Source organism: Apteryx mantelli, chromosome 26 (assembly GCF_036417845.1).
Source record: "Apteryx mantelli isolate bAptMan1 chromosome 26, bAptMan1.hap1, whole genome shotgun sequence".
NCBI lineage: Eukaryota > Metazoa > Chordata > Aves > Apterygiformes > Apterygidae > Apteryx > Apteryx mantelli.
This window is the reverse complement of record NC_090003.1, coordinates 9,335,132-9,350,145: the sequence shown is the minus strand read 5'-3', so window position 1 is coordinate 9,350,145 and position 15,014 is coordinate 9,335,132. Positions and strand designations below refer to the sequence as shown.

Below are 15,014 nucleotides of genomic sequence, written 5' to 3'. Positions count from 1 at the left end.
ACCGTTCCACTCGCCGCCTAATAATCGAGACAAAGGATCACTTTGTAACGCGTCTAAATGCTTAACTGGGCCATTAACTGCCAGGAAGCGCTGACCGCTCACAGGGCTTTCACCCGTACCCATCCGTTTGACCAGGGCGTTCGGCAGAGACAGCCCACCGCTTCGTCGACCGGTGGTCCGACACGTTTTGAACTTGGCCAGCTGTAATTCAACTACGGGTGGGAGGGGAAAAGTCAGCAACACAAGCCTTGTGTGTCACATATTAAATTTTTTTAAATATATATATATAAAATTTATGTATTTGTGAGTTACCACGATGTAAATTCCTGCAAGTGCAAGCACAAGTATGTATTACCAGAGCTAATCAAATCAGAAACCCCAAACCATGATAACCTGACACTTTACCATTTTGTTCCATTCCATTTTGCAAGCGTGTAAACCGCTCCTTATTGGGGATTTAAAGCCTTTCATTGGGAATGGTGTTTTAGGATAACGCTGCACCATCAGTGCCGACCTCCTAATACGAGCTTTCCATCCCCTGCGTTCAGATTTTATGCAATCACGTAGAGAACCGTGGGAACCCAAGGGAAAAACTCCTCCTCCGCTGGGAATTTGAGCTTCAGAACGTAAGAATGCAGTCTGCACAGCGAGGCTCCAAAATGAAGCAGCAAAAAGAAAAGAAAGGAAGAAAAATTCAGATGAAAAGCTAAGTTAGTTTTCACCGTATGCTCAATTTTTACCTTTTTCCTAATAAGCTCACTCCAGTCTGTGTAATACATATGAGCAGCTTCTCTATCAAGCCCTCCTTGAGTTTTGAGCTGGCTGTAGGCAAGCGAAGGAAGGGCCCCCACTTCTGCTCTGTTTACTCTTACGCCCAAGCAGTTTCCTTGGGAAAACATCACAGTTTTGATTTTAAAAGCACCCGAACACTAAAGCAGCTCGCATCTTGGCAGTTTACGGCCGCCTTGTGAGACTTCATCTTGTACTTATCGCTCCAACCTGGCGGCAAGACTCTCCTAGATGACATAATCCCGATGTCACACCCTATTGTGCAAAACCCTCGCCAGCAGCGAGACAGAAAGTCAGGTTTCCTTAGCGCTGGGACGCATAACAAATGCATCTGGATTCAATCTGCAGGGCCCTCGCTGCGAAAACCGCAGTAACTATCGTGCCCAAGAGAAAGCCATCACAAAGGGCTAGTAACCATTAATGAGGAACAGCGAGCTAATGGCAATAAAGGCACTTCAAAGCTCTCCCCGGGTTTTTCGTTTAGGCAAACTAGGTTTACATCTAAACACAGCCGGAGCGCTCATATAAAGAGCTCACAGCTGCCTAATCACTTGGCGAGCTGGAAGTTGCACTGCAGGCATCGAAGCCCGGCGACTGTTCCCCCGTGCACGGCTAAGGGCAGGAGCAGGGGTAGCCTGCGCTAAAACCAAAAGCACAGACCGTGCCGCTGACATCTGGTACTCGCCTTTTGTTTGCTTGGTGGGATCAGCGCTGTTCCATACACAAAATAAATCAAAGCTGGCCAAACCGACCGATACAGCAATTTCCCTGCCAGAAAAACAAAGCCTTTTCCACATCGGAGAGGAACGAACGCCACTCGGAGGAGCTCGTCGTCTGTCCGTCCAGGTAAAGGGACGTACGATACCAGGTAAAGGAATACAGAGAGGCAGGGAAGGAGAGGTTAGGTTGCAAACTATAGCAGCACTCCGTAAAAGTTAACTTCTGAGGGCGGCACAGAGAGGTTTGCTGGTTTTTCACATCAAGATGAGTGGACAAAAGCTAGTATCGAAGGTGGTTTGTGCACACAGTGCAAAACAAACTAAGAAAAAAGGTAAAAACATCAAGCAAGGGAAAAGCTATCCAGCAGCTTACAGGGTGTTTGAACATACGTGATGGCAGGGACAACGGCACACGCTTTGGTGGCAAAGAGCCAGAGTCGAGGCGAAACGAGACACCCCTGAAGTTCAGCAGACGAAGGCTGTTCAGCGCTCGTCTGTCATTGGGACGTCACAACCGTGCCCGAGCAGCAGTGCCTTCGAGCTAGCTAGCAAAAGGCTCACGATCTACCCATTCCTGCAGGAACACGCATACGGGAGATTACCGTGGCCTTTCCTCTTCAAGCTGGAAAGAGAAAGGTGGTGGACAGTTTGGTTTAGGCAACGTCAGTGCTGCACGCAGAACTGCAGATGCTTGCTGGGCACGGGTGCCCTCCTCAGCCCTGCTAACACAGTCAATAATTGGAGTCACTAACTCCATTTTGGACACGATCCCAAGCCCAAATTCAATAACAGGAGGATTACGCGCAATGAAGACATATTTTAGAGGTCAATCCTCTTTCAGACCTCCTTCCCCTCCCAAGAAATTCCTTGTCCAGAGCCTTAATATAACAATTTTGAAAACAGATCGACTTGAGAACAAAGATAGAAGGGGAAGTTCAAGGCTTTATGGCTTACTCTGTTGAAGGAATTCAAAACCTTAATCAACAAACGTGTTTTCAGAAGCAGAATGAGTCAGATGAGAATTTTATCTTTTTTAAAGCTGCTAAAAATCAAAAGCACCAATAAATCCAACCTAACCCAAGAAACAGAGGTAAGAAATAGCTCTCTAAATGTACGTCAGCTGTATGTAAACTAGTCCAAAGTTGCCACAACTCATCTTGTTTGTAGAAATATTCACATCCGCAGCATCCTTCCTCAGGGAGGTCTATTTAATCACTTCAGAAACAACTTCTCCCAGACAATAAAGGATGATTAGGTTACTTCATTAAAGTACTGATTATCTTGTACCCAAAATGACAGAGCACAGAATCTAAAATAGATAGATTTATCCAGGCCCCCTGGTCCTCATTATGCTTTGATTTCAATCAATTGCACACACCCGTCAAGCAAAGGGCAATAAATTACAACCATGTGTTTGAAGAAATTATCTTCACGATATTGGAAGTGGAGAGCCAGGGCTCTAGCCGAACGGCGTAAGATGTTAGACATCCATCTGGGAATAATAACCTCCTGAACAAAAACATACCAGGGCATTCGCTTCAGGCAGTGTCTGAGTTAAACCTGGCAGCAGGAGATCAAAATTAAACCGTTGTTTTTGGGGGAAAACGACATGCATTTTTGTAAAGCAGATAACTAGGAAATACGCTGCTTTAACATATTTACTAGAGAGTGGATTAAAACCCGGTATACTTCCTCTTTGACTCAAGCAGAAACCAGTATGTCTCCAGAAATAAAAGGTGGGCAACCCCAGACATACTTTAAAATAGTTTGCATTAAAACAGACACTTGCAAGAAGTAACTCTGCCCTGGGTAGGGGACACTGAAGATCCAGTGGCCCAGCAAAGCTTTTCTTCGCAGACTTCCATGATTTGAAGCAATTCCACGTGATACTACAAAACTGCTCCAAGCTTGCTTTCAAACTACAGTTACTCAGTGCGCCGGCCCATAAGTTTTTGGGGACAAAACTCAAAGACTAGTCACCAGCAAGCAAATCTGAACGGATTATTTTATACGAATTGTTAACAACTACTTACCAGGCTGTTTCCCTCAAACACCCCCACGAGCAGGTGGCAACCCCCTTGGGAAATGGCAGATACATGCCGATGACTCACTAAATGTAGGTGGATACTCGCTGCACCTGATTAGAACAGAAATCTAAAAAGGAATGGTACGTGGGCCAAATGGGACTGACACAAGGGAAAACTGAAAGCATCTGAAGTCTCAAAAAAAGCCTGAGATGAACTTTGGGAGATATTATCACTTAATGTGCACAGAAAAGGAGTTAATCAAGAGGAAGCTTGGACCTAATGCTGGCAGCAGAAGAACGGGAATAGCACCTATTCTCAAAAGCACTTCTTTTTCTTTAGAAAGTAAGGATCTTCCTCTGCCGTTTGCCAGTGCAATGACCAGTATAAGATGCATTTTAAATCTGGGTAGTGAAGCAAGCACCATGTGGAGCAACATCTCAGAAACAAGCACTTACAAGTTATTAATTTAGGCCAGGGCAGCAAATGCCCTTATCGCCTTATTTTTCTGGCCAGTATTTTGTCTCAGGCAAAAGACTTTTCCATCCTGTCACAATCACCTATTACCCGTTTTCAATGGATTAAGAATTACAATCTAAAGTTGAAAACCGCTCACTCCTCAATTGTAAGTTAGCATTCAATGTAAAGCAAAGCAATCATACTGCAGGATTTTTCTTAACTTTGCTTACTTGCCCACAAACAGCTTTGAAAAACCTAGCAGAAACCCTCGTTATAGGAATAAAACGTCTGACAGGCTAGGAAATTCAAGTACGCTAGGGTCTGGCATTCGCTGTGAACGACTGCTTCCATAAGATTATTTCTGTATTATCTGCTGCCTCTCTAGCACAAAGCATAACACAACTGTTGGAGGTGCACTTCAAGAATATCTACCCTGTAGAGAGAGGGGCAGAACCACCTCTGACGGGACTTTTTTTTACAGTGGGAATCTGGTATGTCACATCAGAGGCTTCTCTATCAGTAGTTTTCATCTTCTTCATCCGCAATGCAATCTGAAAGTCTAGCAGTGCAACAACTGCTGTATTTGCATTCACGTTTTTTAAGAAGGAACCTGTAACGTGAGGTGCAGATTAGATGCGTCACCTGCAAACAAAATTAACATCAGTACTAGAAGGTGGACCTGTTAGAAATCTTCCCGAACGACAGAAATCCTAATTTCAGCAGAAGATACAGTATTGAAGACTGCCAGCATACTACTTTTCTTGATTAATGCACCAAGATTTTTGAACAAGTCTGAAATATTTTACAATGCCACAAAGTCTCTGTTACCAGCTCTGGAATTTAAAACTACACCAATACTTTGTACCGGAACTGATGCACCATTCACTCCTTCCCCAGTGCTGCAAGCTGCCAGACCAGGAGGCCGGTAACACCTTTAATCGACATCCCGCGAACCAGATCTACTTCTGGCTTTGCGGTGGGTACAGAGTATTAGTTTCCAGCTCTAGCAGAGCATGGAAATTACATCACTGCAATTGCCATCTTGTTCCCGCTACAACCTTCCCCACACTTAGACTCCCACATGATTTCAGCAGCTGTTATGCCGGTAATTGTTACAGAAATTCCCAAGCCAATATGTTGGCAAGACTGGCAAGCGGCAGGGAGAAAAGCTGGCACTTGTTACCCCCACCTCATTTTTTCCCATCCTATCTCCAAGTCAAAGATAAGCTTTCACTGTCAAAATCCCAAATCCCAAATTGTCTTATTAAGGAAGCTGCAGAGTCCAAACCCTAGAATGAAAGCATGATTCTCTCCTGATCTTTGTTGTAGGTAAAGTACACATCATTTCCAATTTCAAGCCTGAGGAACCCTTCAAATGGTCAGGTTAGGTTTCCCCAACTTTGCAAATTGTTCCCAAATATACCCGAATTTTTGCACGATTCAACAAAATGTAAGGCATCCTCTCCTCTTTTTCTGACACGTTTTTGAGACCATAACATTCATCGAAGCGTACTGTGCTCACAGATACTCCTATCTAGCCTGACTGCACTGCAACTCAATGCCTCAAGTCACTTCTGGCTGATGACACGAGCATGAAGTCTTTGCGAGAAATCCCTCCCGCATCCCTTCTCACAACGCATCGCCTAGAACAAACAGGTTGGTCACCCTGAAAGATGGAATTTGATACAAGTCACATTCAATCTCTCCTTTTACTTCTGTACGTTATATTAAGCCTACTATTGAACCACATGCTCAACAGGGTTCAGCAGATTCACCTAAGTTTGAGAGTAACCTGTACTGCACTTCCTGCAAATGAACTTATTTAAAAGAGTTATTGTATCCGACCGTGACTTCACGGACATCTGATCAGAGAGGGATTCAAAAAGACAACCGTAGTTCCATAAACCTATTCATTTTCATGTAAAAAAGATCTTCGGGTCCTGGTCTGTTCTGCACCTGGGAAGTAGCTGCAAACCTCTATTTGCTGCAAATGCAGATTTCCATCCTCTCAATGAACTCAAATACCTATTAAAAACTGTTATTTACAACACAAGCAGGTTACCTATAAAAATAATACATGAAAATAAAGTAAAAATTTGATACCTCTACCAAAAGTGTCGCTATTAAATATTTAGACAGAAAACCTTTACATTGAGCCACATTATAAAATGAGGAGAAAAGCTAGCAAGAAATAAAACTTTTTTACCTGCAGTTATTAATGCTAAAACAGTATAAATTTCAACAGTGGCACAAAGAACTACATCTAAGGATGTGTTTTATCTCAAATTTGGAGCAACATGAAGCAGCAATGAGGTCTGTTCACCTTTTCTAAGGTCATTAGGGATCTCCAATAAGAAAGCATCCCTTTATTGGATAAAGCAGCGAGTTTCAGTTTGCAACACACTTGCGCTTGTCAGATTTAACAACGTTATTATTTCCATTCCGTTGCCGCTTAAGAGATCGCGCTCAATATGGGAGACAGCTCAACCTGATTCCACTGTGAGGCCTCAGATGCGAATGCGATGCCAGACCCAGCGCAGTCTCACCTTTTAGAAAGATTCTTTGATTGGAAAGTCACCTGGACAGCGTGCTACTGCACTTTAAAAGGACACTGCCTAACATTTTTCTTATATATGCTCTGTTAATTCCTTTGCTTTATATCTCACAAGACAAGGCCTAAAACATAAGCACCAGAGAATGGCCTTTGCAACAGAAGCACATTAATCCCCATATAACTGCCGCATTTCCATATACTAACATGTATCATTTTACTGAAGGATGTGAAAATTGCTGCTACTTTTTTTTTTTTTTTTCTTTTGAAAGAGGCTACAATCTTGAGGGAATGGGGAAAGCAGATGGTTTAAAAAAGCACTTAGCCAAGATGAGAGAGAACACAGGTCATTTCAGGACAAAGATGCCATTAATCTGTTAAAGAGGGGAGGGAGGCAGGAAAGCACTTCAGCATCTGCCTTTGGAATCGGCTGACAAATTTGATCATATTTTCATTTAGTGAAATCATGGTGGACACATTCACCAAGAGCAGATCAGCTGCTGCCTACCCTTCTTCCTCAGCTATACATCAGTATGCCACTCTCAAAGGCAGCTAGCGACCGCATTTTAGACTCATTGCGTGTATCGCGTGCCTGCTGAAGGAAAGAAAAGAAAGCAGAGGGCTCTGTATGGTAGAACTGACATACAAGTCTCTGTACTGGTCAAAGGCATTGTTGGCTTCCACCTCCAGCTTGCGCAGGCGAGCAGATGGCATGGCACCGTCTTCCAGGGGAGGATCGTATTTGTTACTCCAGGGTGATCTGCCAAGGAGACAAGGAAAAGGGAGACGTTTAGACAACGAAGGCAAACTTTGAAAGGTTGGAGAATGGTGGGTCTGACCCGATCCACAGATGCTGAACTTGCAAAACCAAAGTCAATCTATAAGAATCTCACCGTAAACAGTCATTTCAAACATTGACAAAAGGGGAGACTGACTCCTTAAACTTTACGGTGTACCTGGGGGTCGTCCCCTGGCTTCAGGTTTCTATTGCATGAATAATCATGCTTGGGTTTGAATTTGTTCCGTTATTTCTTAAATGTTCAAAGATGAGGCCTTAGCTGTTACACATTATGCATTTAAAATAATTTTCATGCAAATACAGATAGATTGGGTAGTTTGTTTGGGATTTGACAATATTTGAACCAGGTGTTATTGTCTACTATTCAGGTCCAAGTTCTTCTCCACTATTTTAAAATAAAGCTACTTTTAGCACAGCGTTAGGAAAACATTTGACCAGTTAGAAGGATTTAACAGGGTTTGTAAAGCTGAAGTTTCAACTATTAATTTCTGCAGGTGTGGAAGAGACTTGGGGCTCTTAATGAAAGATTTGGTATTAAAGGACTAATGGAACCCTTTGCCCATTTGCTTGAGACTCATAAATCCCGTTCGATAAACCTGCATTCTCCTTTTTGTTTCCCCTGTGGATAACCAACCTACATATATCACCGCTGGTTTAAAAAAAGGTACCACTAGCCTTTGCCTACTCGCTTTTCAAAACACCCCAACCTGCTAACGCTAGGTCTTAATGCAGTCCATACATAATGGCTTTTTCCTCCGTAGCCATTTGTTACTCATTTCTCAGAAAGGCGCCTAGTTTTGACATCCGCTTAATGCCAGGCACAAAGAACGGGCTCTGCTGCATTCTGGCCTTGTGCTTCCACAACACGTCACCCCGCTCATGCTCCTCCCTGCCACATTTGACTCAAAAGGTGAGACACCGGGAAAGGCTAAATCATTCCGTCACACCCACCTAGGGCAATGTCTTTCAGGCAGTAGTTCCTATTTTAAAGCAGTTGTTGAAAACTCAGTTGCTTTGGAGAAGAGTAGACAGCTACAGCAGTACTCACTGACCCAACGTTTCTCTTAAAACTCGCACAACAGTCGCCACCAGGGCTATCCGCAGCAGTCCCAAACCCAACACCTACACACATCGGGTGGTACAAACAAGAACCAAACTACCCTGAAGAAACTCGGGCAGCCAGTGCATTGACCTTTCTATCAGGAAGTCTGTGAAAATAAAGGCAGGGTTTATATACGGTGCAATGCAGAAGTATACTACTTCACCAGAAGCATTCATACGATGCACTTGGTTTTTCTTCCTCTTCTTCTACCAAATGAAAAAAGGCAGATTCCAAAAAATAAAATAAAATTCTGCTGTTTTCTGCACACTCAAAAGACTTTGTGCTTCTCCATCGGGTACAAGGAAATTGGTGAGAAGGGAATCCACATAGAAGAGAAGGTGGAAACGATTTTCGCTGTGAACATTAGCTCTCTTTTGCAGGCTGCAGGAATGGCATTTAGGAGAAGCGTAGTAATGTACACTCTTCTAGCTTGCAGCTTGTGGCATTTTCAACCTATTACAGCTGGCGCCAGCAGCAACTTTACCTAAAGAAACACATAACACTGCCCCAGTTTTTTTTTCTTTTTGTAGAAGAGTACTCAGAACACGTTTAAAAGCTTAAATGGTGGCTATTTGAAGAAAGACAGATGGACAAGAGCGCTTAAATTTCAAAAGTCGGGCCTCTAATTTCCCTAAAAGAGAATGTTTTTTGTTTCAGCTAACAGGTTTCAAACCGTGCTGTTGGCACCAAATTCCCCATAAGGATTCCATTTAATAGAGTGATCAAACATACTCAGAATGGAAAAAGTCAGAGACCCTGAAGTCTTGTATCAAAAAATTTGAAAAGCTCGGCCTTCACACCGCGAATTCCACTGCCGATGCACTGCAAAACAGGCAAACTTATCACCGGGACAGCTGAACATCCCACGATCTTTTTTCCAAGCTAACCTCAAACCATAAAGCCACTCTTATCAAGGGAAAAACTACAGAACGTGGTTCGTAGTGAGAAGGTCCGACTGCCTTTCTTGCAGAAGTAGCATGAGGCTCAGCAGTCTGCAGAACGCTTTGAAATCCTTGGATAAGAGAGCGCAAATTCGTATTAAAGCGCAGAACAAATGCAATTAGGAACCTCTCCGATAAGAAGAACACCGAGGTCTTGTCTGAAGCGCACAGTAATTTGGGACGCAGCATTTCACAGGCAGGGAATAGTATTTCTTGCCATTTTTGATCTAGCACGTGGTTCTGAAAAGCTTCGTGGAAATATCAAAAGCTCTTAAAGGCACGTTAAACTCTTCTTAGATTCTGGCCTAATTGATTAAATTAGCGTAACGGCCACTTGCCAGTAACAACTTCAGATTTTATGAGGTAAGAATAACAGTGTCGGAAAACAGGCACAGAATGGGATTAACACGTGCACATGTTAGGCTTTTTTTTTTTTTTGGTTTTCAAAAGCATTTGCTCTGTGTTGAAGGAAAGAAAAAAATGACTTCACGAAACAGAACTGAGGCCAATCGATTCCAGAAGGAAGAATCACTTCAATCCAGAGCACTTGAATCAAGGAAGGAAGGCATTCTTCGATGCCAAGAAGTCGTGTGTTACAGCTATCTGACATGAACGAATAAAATACCTTTTCTGGAATCTCATCACATAATACGTCCTGAAATTTTCCAAGTATTTTTAAAAGCATAAGTCTTCCTGCTTCCTTGTAACCATTTCAGTATCTTTTCAGCAAGAAAGAGATTGAGCAAATTTCAGAGGCAAGCTTGAAGACTAGCCTTAAAGAAAGAGCTGCCAAATACACTAATTAAACACCAGGGTGAGGGGGAGCAAGTGTTATTAGTTATTGCAGCATGTCACAATATTGTTTGACAAGTGCCTTTTCGAGTTTTCTGTGCCTCTGGTGATAGATGCTCAGCAAGCTCGAGAGACGTGTCTTCTGTCAACAGCCTAAACAGGATTCAAGGAGACTGTAAGAGCCGTATCGCAACTTCAGTGAGAAAACACCTCTCAGAGGACCCGCAGAAAACACCGTATCTGCGATCTACGCCCTCCTCTTGCATCTGCCAGGAAGGATGCAGATGTGTGCACATCATCTTGTGGAAACCAAAAGAAGCTATGAATTCTTTAATCTAGCTACAAATTTAGGACTGCTAAAACGCATGTAGCTACTAATGTAGACCTGACTAACTCGGACATAAAAGCTTAATGCACAAATGCTTGTAAAAGGCATCAGGCCCTTTTTCAGAAGGTTCTACCAAGTTCCCATGTTAGAAGAGTCTCCTAAAGAGCATCAGTGAATACTTCACCTTAGAGATCTTCTCACTTGCTGGTCCACTGCAACAGAGGATGTATAAAAAAAACTCACTAAGATTTACACGGTCGGCCACAATTCAGATGCAAACACTGAAATTTTGCATTCATTAGCAGCCTCCTCCTTTCATTTCTAGGACAAAATGAATCTCAGTATGTTCACTGTATCAACCATCTACAGACACATATGTTCTCAATTCAGATAAGCACCTTTCCTGCAACTCAAAGTGCTTAAAACCAATTAATCTATAACCTTTTATGAACAAATCTCACAACTGGTTGACTGAGGTGCACGACATTAGTTTGCCTAAAACAGGAACGCTGTAACACGGGGAGGAAAACTAAATGTCTTACCAGTAGCTATTACCTGATTCTGCAATGATGAGTCAAAGAAAAAAAAAAAGTTAAATATTTTCTGGCATTCCACCTTGAAACAGAATTCTTGAAACCTTCTGGCCAAATGTGTTTAAGTCACTACTGCAAATCAGCGCAAAGCAAAGCTAAATTCTCACTGCAGATCAGTGCCAGTTGTTACCACTAAAACCGTAAGTTATTACAGTGAAGGAGCAATGGGAGGCAGGGATGTAACCCTTATAATCATAACCAGAGGAGGCAGAATGGCCAACTCCCGTTCAGCTCAGGACAGAAGATGAATGGTAGTAGGGACCTGCCCCGCAAAACCCATCAGGTTAGCAGCCACGTAACCAGGTTACCTGAAACAGAAGTGCTCTCCCGTGGCCTGGAGATGATGTTTAAGCCTTTTTGCATTAAGGAAATATCAGCTAAGGACTACTTCCATAGTCAAGGTCCTACCCAAGATAAGAGAATTTGAAACAGTCCCTACTTCATCAAATTATAGAGTTTAATATCATCTTTTTTTTTTTTTTCTGTCAGAATAAGAGGGAGAAGGGACTGCAACATGAGCATGTAGTTCTGATTTGAAAAGTAAACCGATCAGTCCCTTTCTTTGGATACGAACTCACCTATACGAGTCTCCATCTCTGTTGTAGTCACACAATAGATAGTCTTTTCCTACCACCTTATCTCGAGCAATCTTCAACGGCTGATCAACAGAGGAGAGGAGGTCTTCACAGAGGCTTGGGACCTGTTGGTTAGGAGAGGGGGGAAAAAAAAACAACAGGGAGGGGAGAGAGGATAATACATTAAGATTAAAGGAGACCTAAGAACAGATTTTGTTATCAATAGCCCACATCCGTCCCAAAACCAGGAACCCTAAGGGGGGAAAAAAAAAAGCTGCACTTAAGTTACAACACAGTCCTATGCCCCCACCTCTAATAATTTCAGATTTCATTACCTAACCACTAGTGTGGTCCAGTAATTTTAAATATATACACTCTCACTGTTAGCTTCTTGCCAAAGACGGCCAGTAAAGTGATTGTTGAGAACTGATGAATAAAGGTAAATATTTATAATGGAGTGGAAACTAGGGAACTGCTAAAAGAATACGCCATCCACACACTAGAATTTATTTTTCACAAGCTCCCACTCTGGGTAGAGTTTAGAATAGTTTCCAGGCAGCTGGCCAAACATTACCATGCTGGCTAATAAAAATATATGTGTGCGTGTGAGCATGCGTCCTTATAAAATCAAACGTCTCCTGCACAGGTAGCTTTTAATGGATTCATAATCCCAGCTGTCTCCCTGCACTTCGTCTGGAGAAGGTCTACGAGGTTTGCTTTTAACCTGGCAGAGAAGCTTTGATGTCCCACAAAGAGATGAGCTGACATCGTGCAGCCTGAAGCTAGGGCCAATGTGAGCAAACACAGCAAATCCCACCCCTTGGTCTCGTGCTCTGGAGCTGGCGGCAGCCAAGCTATCACCATCGATAGTCCTAGCTGCAGGCTTTGGCCGCAACAGCGTTACATCTGCACGCACTAGCAGCTTCCTGCACGCAGGAGGAAGTCACAACTCATAAGTGAAGCGGGGAGGAAGACATAATAAACCTAAGGAGATCTGCTTTCTTCTCTTCACGCCACTGGTTCGGTGAAATGGTTGGTATGATCTCAAAGGAAACAAATCTAAAGGGAAAAACAAGTTAAGGGGTGCAAGAGCGTCCAAAAGCAGAGGCACAAACTGTATCAACACACAAGCAGTGTAATGAAAGATCAAGCCTAATCCCAAGTAGAGGAAGCCAGCATTCGGAGAAAGATATCAAGTCAAAGTAAGCAGGGACAAATATAAAACAACATGACCATAGAAGACAAACACAAAAAAGCCAAAGTGCAAAACAAGGCATAACTAGCAAGACACATAACAGCTAACTCGCACGGTCACCCCATAAGCACATGAAAACTAAGAGGAAAACCAAGAAACTGTTGGGAAAGCTACTGACAGTGAGGAAAGAGTTGAAACGTTAGTATATTTTTTTATTCAGTCAACACACACCATAACGTGGTGCCTAGTGATAACAGGAGGAGAGCTCAGGTTAGAATAAGGATCAGGGCAGTGAGTATTTATATAAATCTTTCTCATAGGAGTTCACCATTTGATATGTGGAGACCTGGCTGAAGCGATCTCAAAACCATTACGCAGTGACTGAATAAATAAAAGTGGAAAGGAAGGAAGCAGCTTCTAGGAAAATCTTTACTTTTTCTGAAAACGGACAATCCCAATACTCCGCGGAGCTGATACAAATCAGAAGTGTCATGACACAAGTCAAGTGAAATGATGCATCTGTGTTCACGAGCCCATCTGGTTCCACTTTGCCTCTTCCTTCACTTCTCTGTCAGCTATTAATTTTAGGCTGACTATTCAGGCAAAGAGCAACTTGAGATGACTGCTTCCATTTCACATGCCCATCCAACAAGATCCAAAGTGCCTCATCTTCGAGAGCTGCGCTCCGGGTCCTTCTTAGAAGGGACCCGCTGAACATACTGCATCTTCTCGGCTGCTCTTTGGCCAGCTGCCCATCGCCACCGAGATAAGGGTCTAGAAACAGACTCCTCGTTCTGCTGCCCATTTAGATGAGTAACAGCGATGAAAGCAGGATTCGGAGAAAAGTGGCGTTCTTCCCAGACGTAGTTTCTGCTGAATTTATTTGGGAAAAGCCCTAGGCTGCTACACGTGGGGTAAGAGACCAGTAGAGGTCTCGCTGCGCAGTTCTTCGAACTCAAATATACGTACAAAGCATTTTCCAAAGAATCCCCAAACTCAATAAGACAACCAAAGGTTGAAGTCAATTCCCCTGCAGAAAAGCTGCTAATAGACATCTGGATTTAAGGCCTTTACAAAAAGCCACACAAATGAAGTCCAGCTATTCAAGAGACTGTTCAGACGATGCAGCGAGCCGCTGCCACAAAATAAAAGCATACCTTGTTTTTATGATGCAGTATATTTAATTTCCACATCATACTGGTGAGCTAAACTTATCTCTGGATCATCTGATAATACAGATGTTCATAAGCACCGCCACTTCTGCACTTTCTAAGAGCTGTGGTTACTCTTACAGAAATAAAAGTGAATGTACTATATCATATACTTATTATATTATCCCAAGTATAACACTACACTATGCTATATACTTACTGTTCTTGTTACAGACATTCTACAGGACTTCAGGCAAGATACTCGTTTCTATTTCAGTTTCTTTTAGTATAAAATGCTGAAGAAACCCCACTCACCTACCAGATAATTTCAACAGTGTTATAAAAAGAAAGGAGATATGCCAGCTGATGGAGCTGCTCATGTAATTCTAATTATCGGCAAAACATCCAAGTGTGGCACAGTTACCCCAAGAGAATAATTTCTCTGCCATTTATTACATAGGTTTTCAGCAGCTATTGTACTTCCTTTCTAAGAATGAGTTTAAAGGATTTATGCACGCTGGTCTTCCCCTTCTATGTCGTGAAGCTGCTTACAAGGCAAAGGCAGTAATCCAAAGTAACTTGTACTTTTAAACACCTCAGCAACATACTCATGGGAATACTCAATTCCTTCTGAATTTAGGTCCTTTGAGGTTCAGAACATGGAATGATAAGACACTCGGCAGAGCCAGGCTAAATAAGCTGCCGCAGTGTAACCGCTGAGCAATTATTTTACACTGTGCATGCACCTTTCCTTAAATTCTTCCACATGTCGAGCACCGAACCTTCCGAAAGCATTTAAATTACTTCTGCGCACATTCAGCCTCTTCCACAGTAAAGAGTTTATATTCAGGGGGGAAAAAAAAAAAATCCTACGTTTCCTGATCCCTGTGAAGGCCGTGATGCTTAAAAGACCAACTGGTGCATTTGTTTTCTGAGTTTTCAGAGTCTGAACCAGATGAGCTGCACCGTGAACTTTTCCTGCCAGCTTGCTCTTTG

General features: G+C 42.8%; 1 protein-coding gene across 2 annotated transcripts in view; it reads right to left on the bottom strand.

The window, feature by feature from the left end:
- The window catches only part of CAPZB (capping actin protein of muscle Z-line subunit beta), a 62,658-nt gene that overhangs the window by 19,137 nt on the left and 28,507 nt on the right, over window positions 1-15,014 (bottom strand). For both annotated transcript variants that reach the window (XM_067311135.1, XM_067311134.1), the window contains 2 exons: window positions 11,676-11,797; window positions 7,189-7,302 (listed from right to left, as the gene is read on the bottom strand). In XM_067311135.1, coding sequence (XP_067167236.1) covers window positions 7,189-7,302; window positions 11,676-11,797 — 236 coding nt within the window. The remainder of the gene's footprint in view (window positions 1-7,188; window positions 7,303-11,675; window positions 11,798-15,014) is intronic.